Raw genomic sequence first — 13501 nt, 5'->3', positions numbered from 1 at the left:
TAGGTGCAGGGTCTTTAATATAGTGGTTGCAGCTTTTTCCCTTCTGATATTTCTCATATGTTCTTCCTTCCAATAACCGTGTGGGTCATGCCTTTACCCAACAGATATTCCAGAATTCTCCCACCAAACACCTTGGCATTTCCCATGACTTTTACTTGACCCATCCGAGGAGATTCTCCTCCTCGGACAGCTCCTTCAACCTTTGTAGCATGAACTGGCTTGCGGGCCTCAAAGGCTCTGCTTAGACAGGCTTAATCCACCAAATCAGGCCCAAGGCCTAATACATATTTTAATCATTTTACCCTCACAAAATATATATATATATATATAATCGAATAAATTATTGTAATTTAATATTTCAATATTGAAAAAATTCACTATACTTTATTGCCTTAAGCTCCCAAATGTATTGAGTAGATCATGTTGACTTATTTGTTAAATAAGAAAACAAAAACTAACTTTTTTCCTTAATCAAACCCGATCTATATATACAATTTTATTTTATTTTATTGAAGCCGCACCCAATTTTATATTGTTCTATATGTGAAAAATATCTTTTTTATTTATTTATTTATGGAGAATCAATATCATATTGTTCTATATGCAGAAAATAGTTTCCGCATGTAGCTTGAGCTATACAAATATTTTACCCTTGTTGTTTTCAGTTAAAAATTCTCTTTTCATGTACTTCTAGAGAAAGAATCAATTGTTTTACTTTTTCAAACGTGAGGTAGCATGAAGATTGTGGCAAAAATGTTCAAATCAACCCAACTTCTCGGCTAAATAATCAAAGAATTTTCAGCTTGAAGCAAAAACTTGGTCAAATATCTCAAAAACAAATGTGGTTGGTAAATCCTTAATCAGAATCACTTTGAAAGATTGTCTAATATTTACTTATGTTAATCATTTATCATTGTTTATAGTTGTCCATCTTTGACTCAATATCATCAGCAAGTAGCCTAGTACCTCTTGGGAATTATCAGCATATTTGTTCTTTCACACTACCTGATTAAGCAACGTTTTGGACAAGAAAAGTTAGGAAATAAAATGAAATAGAAATAAAAATTATAAAAACAATAGGATAATATTTTTTAGGAAGAAAAAAAAACAATAGGATAATTAGATATCTATAATTGTCTCATATGATTTGTATAAAATATTTAAATTTTATATTTCTAAATCATACCAAAAAAAAAACATGAGTTTGTTGTTAAAACTTAATAATATTACATAGATATGAAATTTGGCTTTATATTTTAAAAATGAATAAAATATTTAATTCAACTATAAAACGTTATTTGGTTGTATAAGATAATAATAATATTAACAATTGGTTACATTTATACTTAATCCTAATCACTCTTTTTATCCTCATTTTTCATAAGATAAATATATATCCTAAATCACTCTATATATATAATTTAAATTTTTTTTTTTTTGAGATTTGAAAACGGCCTAATATATATTCATAGACAAATTGGAATAAATCTTTTATTTTTGGCTTCGTTAATGGCCATTATAGTAGGGTCTATAGCAATGATTTCTGGTGTTTTAGAAACCATCGCCATTGGTCCAGGTTTCATAGCGCGGATAGTTGGATGCTTTTTTGTATTCGTTAAGAAAGTTTCGAACAGGTCTTACTTATAATGAAAGTAACTAAAAACTAATAAATAGATGTTCTTTAAATAAAAAAAATGATTCAACTTTCCATAAAAAATGGATCAATAGTATTATAAAATTCATACCTTAACAAATGACAGCTATTAATCATATCCTTTATTATATCTTTAATTTTTGAAATTTTTTGTTTGAGATGAATACTTTTCACCCGTATCTTCCTTAGTAAGTTGTTGAAATAACGATGACAAACAAGTCAAATTGAGCTTTTCCCTTTTCTTTTCTGTGACTTTCGAGAGATAAGGATGTCTTGCTCTTCAAAGGGGGGAAGTGTTCAAAGAATCTGGAGTGCTATGGTTTCTGGTCAAAACGCACATGTAATAGACTTGCTTTGCAAGGCATTTATTGGTGATACGACTGATTGGCACGTTTTTTTTTTTTTATGGGACGATAAGGCTTTAGATAGTGTCCTTAAATTATACTAGTACGGTATATTGACTAATTATTTACCATATTTTCTTATTTGAAAGTGTATTATTCTAATGTTTCAATTCACGTGTGCACTTAGAAAAAGTTAGGGCAAACATTAAATTTTTCTAAAAATAATAAATTATTGTGTGCCTTTAGAGCATATATTAGTAAAATTCTTTTTCCAATATAAAAAGATGATTATATTATGCACTATGCATTGGACTTTGCAAATGTATAAATGACTCGCTTGCTAGTGCATCGAATGTCCGTTTGAATATCTCTTATTTTGCTAAACACTGAAAATTTAAAATAAAAAAAATAAATAAAATTATGAGTTACTGTTAGGTTATCGTAGTTTTGCTTTACTGCACTGTTCATGTCCCATGAACAGTGCAAGAGGAGCTGGTAAAAAAAAAAAAAAAGAAGCTAGATGCAAACCCGTGAATCCAAAACGCAAACCAAACAAACAGTACCTGTTTGGATACTGATGATTTTCTCAAGGTTTGCATTTTGGCATTTTTGTTTTGAGAAGCTCGTTTCAGCTTTCCAGTGGGTCCTGTGCACTATTCATGGGACTCACAAACCTCTTTTTTCCTACAAAACTTTCATTAAAAATTTGTCACATGGTACTATTCACACATTTAAAAATTATTTTGCTACAGTGTTTTCAGTTTTTAGCAAAATAAGTGGTATCTAAATACACCCCGAATATGAACTAACTGATCACAAATATATTTACACTAGGTTACAAAACTAAAACAATCAACATATTGTAAAATAAATAAAAAAATTGCAAAATTTAATGTAATAAAAGAAAATTTTGGTTTAGTTTTGATCCATATGACAAGGATAACAAGCAAATATAGAACATTAAGTAGGACAGACATTTCATGCTTCAACTTCCATTCAACATGTTTGGTCAGCCTTTTAGAGTCTTCAAAGAAAAAAGAAAATTCTCATGAGAACAGTTTTGTCACAGTGTCATTAATTAAAATAGATTATATATATATATATATATATATATATATGTATGTATGTGTGTATATAGAAATAAGATAGAATTTTCACTCTAACCTAATCTAAGTGTATATATGTGAAGCTCCCTTTTGAATATGAACTAACTAATCACAAATATATTTACACTAGGTTACAAAACTAAAACAATCAACAGATTGTAAAATAAAATAAAAAATTGCAAAATTTAATGTAATAAAAGAAAATTTTGGTTTAGTTTGGGTCCATATGATAAGGATAACAAGCAAATATAGAACATTAAGTAGGACAGACATTTCATGCTTCAACTTCTATTCAACATGTTTGGTCAGCCTTTTAGAGTCTTCAAAGAAAAAGGAAAATTCTCATGAGAACAGTTTTGTCACAGGGTCATTAATTAAAACAGATTTTATATATATATATATATATATATATATATATATATATATATATATATATATATATATATAGGGTCATTAATTAAAACAGATTATATATATATATATATATATATATTTATAATATAAGATAGAATTTATACTCTAACCTAATCTAAGTGTATATGTGTGAAACTCCCTTCTGAAGACCTGAACTCCGACTCTTGCTCTCTACACTCCACAAGTATTTATACATTGTGAGAACCATAGCTTTACTTTAAGGCTGATTTACATTGTTTTCATCAAATTTGGCATAAATAAAAGTATGGATAGGGACATTTTCAAATTAGAATAACCTTCTTTGTAATACTAAGAGATCCGTTTGGATACCGCTTCTTCAAATTAAATGACATTTAAATTGACCCTAAAAAAATGACATTTAATTTATGAATATAAGTCTTTCTTTTTCCTTTTTTAAAATATAATTTCTTGTTGTTCACACCGATGCTGATATAATCAGGATTTTTTTTTTTGTTTGGTAAGTGATCAGTGGATACGTGTTAGACATATCGTCATTAGTAGTGGATTTTTTTATGCATCATTGAATAAAAAATGATAAAAGAAATCATTGTTATAAATAGGTCCAACCAAATTCTATTCAGTGTTTTTTTTTTTTTTTGTGAGAATGAAATTCTATTCAGTGTTAAGACTGCAAGTTGGGGGATATAAATATAAAATATTGTTGAATTAACTTTAAATAACAAAAAATTTATGCGAAATAATTCGTAAAAAAAAATAAATACATTGAATTGCATGTTTGAGTTTAATAAAATCAACCGGGATAATATCTAGGCCGACTTATACAGAGAAGTAAATGTTGAGAAAATTTCCATAAACGGTTGATCATTTCTAAATTCATAAATTTCCTGAGCATTTGCATCTGGATATTTGAACAAATATTTATTTTACATACTCAAAATCTATTTTATTTATTTTATCATTTTATTTTATAACTCACTCAATATCTCAGTTCCTATATATCTTTCAACCTTATTAATTTATTTATTCAATTCTCTTTCTTCCTCCCTAACTTTTTCTCTCTTTTTCACTGCTTTTTTATCTTCCTCTAAAACAAACCAAATAAAATAATATATATATATATTTTTTTCTTTATAACATAATATATTTTTGTTTTATAAGCATGCTACAATAGTTTGTATATATACAAACTTACAGTTCATAGATACTAATTTTTTTTCAATAATAGCAACCCAGATAAAGCTTGTTTTGAGCCTCTGAAAATGTAAAATAGTAATTTTGAAGGTTTTACACCCCAATACTAATACCACTCACCTTGCTTTAAACAAGATTTAGAAGTCATAGCGCCGCTTCCCAATACATTAACATTATATATGTTGAGTGTTGCACTTAAAAATGTCTTGTATGAAAAAAAAAAAACCATTTTATTGGTTCAAAGTTTTTTTTTTGAAAACGGACGATTCACTCATTCATTAATATGAAAACAGTCATAATGCAGAGCATTTACAGTAGGTAGGGGCTCATCCTCCATCCAATACAAAACATCCACAATGTTCATAGCAAATCTAGTTAAGGAATGAGCCACTATGTTCCCTTCCCTTTTTATACATCTGATACCAACCGATTGCCAACCCAAAAAATAAGATCTAATGTCATCAACGACATGTTCATACAATGAATATTTACTGCAGATGTCGAAACTACTCTTATGACATTTGAATTATCTCCCTCAATTATCAGGTTTGAGAATCCAGCTTCCATAGCAAATTCCATGGCTTTGCGACACGCCAAAACTTCTGCTTCATTACTGTTTAGCACATATTCTCCATTTGCTGACATAGCAGCCATCATCTCACCTGCATGGTTTCTAATTATTGCCCCAATACCAGAACAATTAATGTCCGAGAAGACCGCTGCATCAAAATTTAATTTGTAAACATCCTGCACAGGGGGCTGCCAGTAGCTGCTGCTTCTTGGTGCTGCATTTGAGATGACAGTACTTGCTTGAGCTTTCTTGTATTCTTCTAACATTTCAACTGCTCTATTATTCAACCACTGCGGGTCCTTCATATGTCCTCCATGTACAACCACGTTCCTTTGATTCCATATGAGCCAAGCTTGAACAAAGAATAGCTCCATCTCTGTTGTAGATAACCTGTCCGCCAAAGATTCAAAAAGCTGCATAAAATCAAAATGGTTAGTTTGAATTTTCTGCAACACGGTGAGGCTTCCTGCCAAAACATCTTGGGCTACTCCACACCCCCATATAGCATGAATAGCATCCTCAGGTTCCCTCTGGCAGCAGTGGCACAAATTTTTCGGAACAACTTTGTGTTTTGCTAGACTCATCCATGTGTGAAGAATATCATGGCATGCCCTCCAGCCAAAATTTTTTATCTTCCCAGGTATTTTTAGCTTCCATAACTTGCAACACATCTGTTGCCATCCATTCCTATTTGATGATTCGGCCCAACTAGCTTTCCTCAACACTTGTCGTGCAAGATGGTACCCAAACCAAACCGAATACTCATCCCTCTTATTATGCAGCCATACCACTGAATCTTCCACAACCCTTCGGCTCAAAGGGATTTTGCAAATAGCTTCAGTCTCTTCCCGATTAAAATTTGCCATAATGATTTCCTTTTTCCACCTATGAAGGTCTCAATCAATCAAATCTGATACTCTCCGGCCCTCCTCCATTCCATGCATTCGATGTAGAATTTTGTTTGAAGGGTAGGTTGGAATCCATTTATCCTTGGTACCCACAATGGACTTTCCATTCCCTACTCTCCAACAACACCCACTCTTCAAAATTGGTAAGGCAGCCACCATACTTTTCTAAACAAAGGAGCTGTTTGGAGAGTCTTTCGCATAAAGAAAATTACACCAAGGAAAATATCTGGCCTTGAAGCATTTAAACATTAAAGACTCATGATTTTTCAGCAACCTCCAACCTTGCTTGGCTAACATAGCAAGATTAAAATACCTCAAATCTCTAAAGCCCATGCTCCCTTCCTTTTTTGGTTGAGTTAAACAATCCCAACTCTTCCAATGAATTTTCTTTTTGTTAGGTTCTAAAAGTTTAGAAAAATTGACAAATCGTGAACACATAAGAACATACAAGCTGCAGAAAGAAGATTTCAAAAACTATCTGGTTCGATCGATCGAAAGACAGGCTCAACTGATCGAAAGTCGTATTTGTAGAATTTTAATTAAGTCCAAACAGCAGTTCAAGCCCATTAAGCATTAGGGTTTCTAATCTACTTCTCCCACTATATAAAGGAAACCCTAAGCACGTTTTTATAAGGCTTTTGAGAGAGAGAAGAGTGTGCCTCTTTTGTATTTAGGGTTTTGTTCCTAAAAAGCTCTCTCATATCTTCTATCGGTGTTATCACTTGAAGAATCTTAAGATCCGGTGTTGTAGAAGTTGCTGCCTTCTCTAGTCATCAAAGGTGCTAATGATCTAAACCTTCAAGGGTGGTCTTGGAGTCACAAACAGGAGAGTTTGTGTTGCTAAACCTTTGAGTGAGATCTCAAAGTCACAAACGTGGGTGTTTGTGTTTTGCATAGGCCAAAGAAAGAAGTAGTCTGTGGACTCGGAGCTTGCACGTGGTCGTGTCAGTAAGTTTTCTACTAGTGGGTAGCAATAGGATGTTAGTGGTCTAAGTCGCTATTGTACAAACTTCAATTCTTTCATAGTAAATTTGCTGTTTTACCTTGAGGATAGCTAGGTCAAATCCTCCTAGGTTTTTTACCGATTTGGTTTTTCTTGGTCATCATATCATTGTGTTCTTTATATTTCCGCTGTTTTACATGATATGATTGTTATTGTTTTAATCTAGTTCTAAATAATAAACCTAAGTATTCACTTGGTTAATTAATTAGGTTAAACAATCTAGTTTACAGGGGTCTAAAAACTTTACACTTTTCATTGCCTATTTGCCCCCACCAAAATTTAGCACACAAGGAGTTTAGTTCATCACACAATTTCATCGGTAATTGAAAAACCCCCATGGTATAAGTAGGAATAGCTTGAGCAATTGCCTTGATAAGCACTTCCTTCCCTGCCTTGGATAACATCTTCCCCTTCCAATCTTGCAATTTTTTCCAAACTTTGTCCTTCAAGAAAGAAAAAGTTTGGTATTTTGCTCAACCCACCAATGTTGGTAGACCCAAATAAGAGTCAAATTGCTCAACCTCCTTTACACCCAAGAGTGACACAATCTCATCCCTGTGGCTGCCATGGATATTGCTACTAAAATAAACCGATGACTTCTCCATACTAGAACACTGGCCTGAAGCATTAGCATAAACCTGTAGTATCTCATTGATCACCTGCACCTCTCCAGTAGTTGCTCGGCAAAAGAGAATAGAGTCATCTGCAAACATTAAATTTGAGATTGTTAGCGCCCCTCTACAAATAGACACACCCTTAATTTGCCTATCCATCTCAGCCTTTGCCAGCATTGAAGTAAAACCCTCAGCACACAAAAGGAACAGGTATAGTGATAAGGGATCACCCTGACGAATCCCCCTAGATGGACTGATGTTGCCAGAAGGCTTCCCATTAATAAGAATGGAAAAAGAAGGCGTGGTGATACAACCCATCACCCAAGTTCAAAGTTCTTTTTCAAATCCCCTAAATTGGAGACTTTTTCTTTATTATAAAATACCCTATAAAGGTGAGTAATGGATTCCTTCACTACTTATTATTAATAGTTTTCCCCGGACATGTTTTAATTTAAATAATAAATCTTTAATGTTAATAAAATGAAACTAATAGATGGTCATTGATAAGTTGATAATGATAAAATAAATACTCTTTCTCACACACACAATTATTATTTTAGTAAGTCTAAAGCCACAACAATTTTCGTAATTTTTGTCACAACTCTTGAGATGATTGGTTATGATCGGTATATAATAAAATTGATGTTTGTGATAATCGTAAGTGAAAATAACAGTTTATATTAATCACAACATGTCACTTCAACAAATTAAAAAAAAATTATAAAATTTGTTGTATGTGTAATATTATTGATTTTTTTTTTCTGCTAAAAGAAAAATCATAAGAGGAGAAGGCGGCAACCCTACACAGCCAGGAAAACACAGAGAGAAGTGTACCTCATTATTGTCATTATTTTATCTTTTGGATGAATCAGAATCACACAATAGCTCACCAAGTGTTTGATAGATACAAACATGGGTTTGGTCACTTTGGTGTCATCTAATTTATGGGTGTGAAAGCAGTACGCCAAAGTGAATACATGGGCGTTTTGTTTGTGTCTGTTGTATACCATTTAATTTAATAGCCACTTGACCAATTAAGGAGGTAAGACCAATCTCACAAGGTTCAAAGATAACCCATCTGGAATCTAAGTGCTGATCTGATTGACATTAACAGACGTTGTTTCCAGGAAGCAACGCATGTTCAAATTGGTCCTAATTCTCAATGTGTCTCTCTCAAAGAATGGTCAAGACTAGACAATAGCATGTTTTACTTTGACCAAATGTCACTATAAAAGTAGTAGAGCCAAACGTGCTTCTTTCTTTCACACCAAATAGAAGAGTGGTAGAGAGTGAATATATCCACACTCAAAAAACCATGAGCAACACCATGTCTAGCTCTAGTGAATTGGAGCAATTCTATGACCAAGGCATGGATCATGGATTCTCGGATCCTATGGCAGTCACAACAAGTGTCACAAATAGCACCATGGTGAGCCCAAATAGTTCAAGTGGAAACCATGGTCAATTGACTCCAAAGGGTGTATCAAAACCAATCAGGAGGAGGTCTAGAGCTTCAAAGAAAACCCCCACAACCCTACTCAATGCTAATACCAACAATTTTAGAGCCTTGGTGCAACAATTCACTGGTTGTCCTAGAGCATCCATTTCATTTAGTAACCAAAGAGGTCCTGTCAACTTAGATTTTGGAAAAGGGAGAGAAGAAAATCAAAGAGTTGTAACTTCGGTAATGGGACCTTTTGGTAACAATTATTATTATCAGCATCAACAATCTCAATCGCCACAGCATCATCAACTTGTAGAGCGTCATCAGCACCAACAATTTCAACAACAACAACTACAAGAACAGCAAAGTATGTACTCGTTTGGCAATATTAATAATGATGTTTTTGTGGCTACGTCTAGCAATAACTCTAGACTTAACATGGAGGGTGTTAACGGGTTTGCATTGGAAGATAATGTTTCTTTCCATGAATTAACTATGAATTCTTTCTCTAGTCATGATGATAGGAATGGTGGTTATTTTGTTTAAGGAAAAATGGTGCACAAAATTAGTTGTTGATCTTTAGAATGATCTTCATCAATCACCAATATCTAGCTATGTAAAGTTTTATGCTTAATGCTATCACGAAAATAAGATATATTTTGCAGCTACTAGATGCATTATACTATAGTTCATTTATCTTCTTCTTGTTATCTCTCTCTCTCTCTCTCTCTCTCTCCAAGTGAATGAGTTCTTTTATATCCACCTATGTACATCTTGTTTTGAAGAGATAGAATGCTTTAACAGAGAAAGTCTCGTGTACCTCATGAATCTCACTCAAGACTGGAAGTGCAAAGATTTAATGAGAAATGAGAATATATATATATATATATATATATATAGTTGAAAGAGTTTTAACCGTTCAGATAACACGATCATCTGGTAAAGCTTTCTACATATTTCTACTACAATATTGAAAAATTGAGCTAATTCAAAGGAGGCCATATTGTTCTCTTTCTTGTTTCTTCCACTTTTTTTTTTTATAAAAAATTTAAAAAAAATTAATAAATTTACTGTTCATGTGCTAATTACGACGTATGGTGTGAATCTTAGTGAGATGGTACATGAGCCACATCTCAGACATGAATGCTTATAGCCATGGGTATTGGTTTGGTTGAAAATGAAATTCTTCTGATGTAGCAGCATTTCTACCCTGAAGGCACAACCCTTTATGCATCTTAATTAGATGGTGGTAATTTTGAATTAAAAAAATCCATTCTAAAAAGAACAATACTAAGAATAAATTTTTTTTTTCACAATATTTTAATTTTCACAATTTGCTAAGGTTAACAAATTATGATAAAATCAATATTGGTTTTATATAAATTTTCCAATAACATCATACCAAGCATAACAGAAACACGTTTTTTTTTTTTTTTCTTTTTGACTGAAAAGGTAGAAACAGATCCACGTTAACACTTATAAAAGAAGCTAGCAAAAAAAAAAAAAAAATTGCATCTCTAGATTTATTGTTTTGAAATTCATTTGCGGTGGGTTACCTTCTAAACTTAAGTATGTTTGGGAGGAAAATGAGCGAGAATACAGAGGAAGAGGTAATTAGAATATACTAATATTTTACTACACACTCATTTCTCTCCATCTAAACATGGGGAAAGTTCCAAAATCAGATCAGTGCAGGTGAAGCATTTCGTCATGAATATATATATATAGTCAGCTAACTTGGAATTTAATTGGTCTTCTTAATTAATACCATTCCAATAAGTTAATTTCATTATCCATGGTTCAGTGTTGCCCATATTAAATGGTATCCTGGTCAAAACCTTGACTTGAGTGAGAAACGGAACGGAGGATTGGGGTGCAAAAGAGGACACGTTGTTTTTGTAGCTTTCTGCTTCTTCAGGCATCATAGAAAACCCTCTTTTACTCCAAGTCTATCCTCACTTTGCCTCTTCAATTTGAAATCTTTCGTTGCCTACGCCTTTTGACTGAGTCTACCCATTATTATTATTATTTTTTTTAAATACTGTTAAACATTTATATTCAGGCTGTGACTTTGTTTATAAATATTATTACTCATCTCTCAGAGTTGTTTATATATATATATATATATATATATATATATATATATATTATTTTTTTTTTTTTTTTTTTTTTTTTTTTTTTTTCAGTTTTGTTGGTTTCTAGTTTATTTGACTTACGTATAACTTTTTAAAGTTTTATTTTTTTTAGGAATAATTATATGCTTATCGAACTTTTAAAAAAAAAAAGTCAATTAACTATTATAGTAAAAAATAAACTCTCCCAAATGAGCACCCATGTGCAATTTGACATGATTTGTACGCGAATTCTGTAGATACTAGAATTGAGGGATATTTAGGATTTTAATTTATAATTAAACAAGTATTTGTTTAGTATGTACTATGTACATTTTCATTTACCTTTTTTTAGCTTATTTGCTTATGTAAATGTTTTTAAAAACCTTTTTTTTTTGTCTAAGTGCAATTTTACTTTAATTTAATAAACTTTTAGTAAATATATAAGCAAATAAAATTTTATAGCAAAAAGCTACATCTAATGAATGGACCACGTTCAGCACCTGCAAATCAACATCAGTAAACCATTTTTTATGCTTTTGAGTGGCCCCTGGCGGCTTCAACAATGATCTTTGGATTCTTCTTCATGTCATTATAAAGTCAAGAGTACAGCAAGTGCAGGAGTTGTGTAGGGTAAGCGTAGTTAGTAGACTTTTTGCATCGACCGTTCACTGAAAGTTTTCTGGTTTTAGCTTTCACTCCTAATGGAAAACCTATTAGCATTTTCTTACCTCAACTTGTATTTGTACTACAAAATTATTACTCATTGATAAAATGGATCCACATATGAATTGAATTAAAACAATGAGAGAGTACAAGCCCAAAAAATAATGAAGACTGATCATATATATCGATCTCTCCTTGCCTTTGAGTCGATGAATCATTATACATATGTGACGGCTATCAACTTATCATGTTTATGACATTTGCACTTTAGTTTTATGATGGTTATATTCAAATATCTTATTCAACTATATAATTGAATGAATTGAATCGGTTGATATAATTCATTATATACTAAAGATTACTACCATGATTAACCCCATAGGTAACTTAAAGGGTTTAAACAAATGAAGTGAATCAATAGATTTAATTAATTATATACTAAAGATTACCATCATGATTAACCCCATAGGTAACTTGAAGGGTTTAAACAAGAGCTTAGCCTTGATCTAGCCATGTCCTACTATTTTGAAAACAAAAGATGTTCTCAAAATTTTAAAGAGAATAATACTAGAATCACAACTTACTCATATGACAAGTCGTAAATGGTGGAGTAAAAGTAGTGAGTTCACAATTCTACCACTTACGACTTACCACGTGAGCAAGTTGTAACAAGAGTTATGATTCTAACATTTTCCTTATAAAGTGGATAAAATTTGTAAGCGAATAAAGGTAATAATAATTTTATACATCCAATATATTATATCCACACTCTTAGAGTCGTATGTGGACATACATACATACATACATATACATAGTACGTACATATATATATATATATATTTTTTTTTTTTTTTGGTAAGAGAGAAGAGGTATATATAATCCATGAGATATATTCTTTATTTTTATTTTTTAACAATGCATTAGATATATATACTAGAACATGCATGATGCAATCAAATACCAATAAGAGATGGAGCGCAAGATGCAGTATAGTAGCGTACAATATATATATATATATATATATATATATATATATATATATATATATATTTATATAAATCATTTTGATCTGTTTTTGGATGATAAAATGTTGAAACTTTTGACAAATCCATATCCATGTCTAAAATAAATTACTATAAGCCAAAATCTTCAGCAAAGTGCGTATGAAAATATAATTTGTAGATCTTGAATGGGTGTAAGGGTTTGTGTGTGTATATATATTAAATATTAAATACACCTTACTTTCTTTTTTTATACAAAATAGAAATTCTATTTTAACCTAATTTAAGTGTATATATATGTGCGACACTCCTTCTTGGAAACTTGATCCCCACTTATATTTGTGAAGTGTGTGAATACACCTTACCTAGCTAACTTGTGCGCTACATTCCTTAACAAAAGGCTTAAAAAATTAAACTTGTAACAACGTGAGACTGACCAAATCTTCACGTTGCTCACAGCTCATGTCGAAAGAGTTTCTTGTTAGTTGTTGA

General features: G+C 31.7%; 1 protein-coding gene across 1 annotated transcript; it reads left to right on the top strand.

The window, feature by feature from the left end:
• The first annotated feature begins 9057 nt into the window (after positions 1–9057).
• Positions 9058–9897, top strand: LOC142643680 (uncharacterized). The gene has a single exon (XM_075818382.1). It carries the CDS (start codon positions 9103–9105, stop codon positions 9775–9777), a length of 675 nt encoding a protein of 224 aa, XP_075674497.1. The 5' UTR covers positions 9058–9102; the 3' UTR covers positions 9778–9897.
• Positions 9898–13501: the final 3604 nt, after the last annotated feature.

The sequence above is a fragment of the Castanea sativa genome, chromosome 7 (assembly GCF_040712315.1).
Source record: "Castanea sativa cultivar Marrone di Chiusa Pesio chromosome 7, ASM4071231v1".
NCBI classification, from domain to species: domain Eukaryota; kingdom Viridiplantae; phylum Streptophyta; class Magnoliopsida; order Fagales; family Fagaceae; genus Castanea; species Castanea sativa.
Note: the sequence above shows the minus strand (reverse complement) of the source record. Positions and strands in the feature narration are given on the sequence as shown.

Bases quoted from the DNA above. Each gene is read 5' to 3' on its own strand.
- LOC142643680 (XM_075818382.1), top strand. From the start codon at position 9,103: ATGAGCAACACCATGTCTAGCTCTAGTGAATTGGAGCAATTCTATGAC.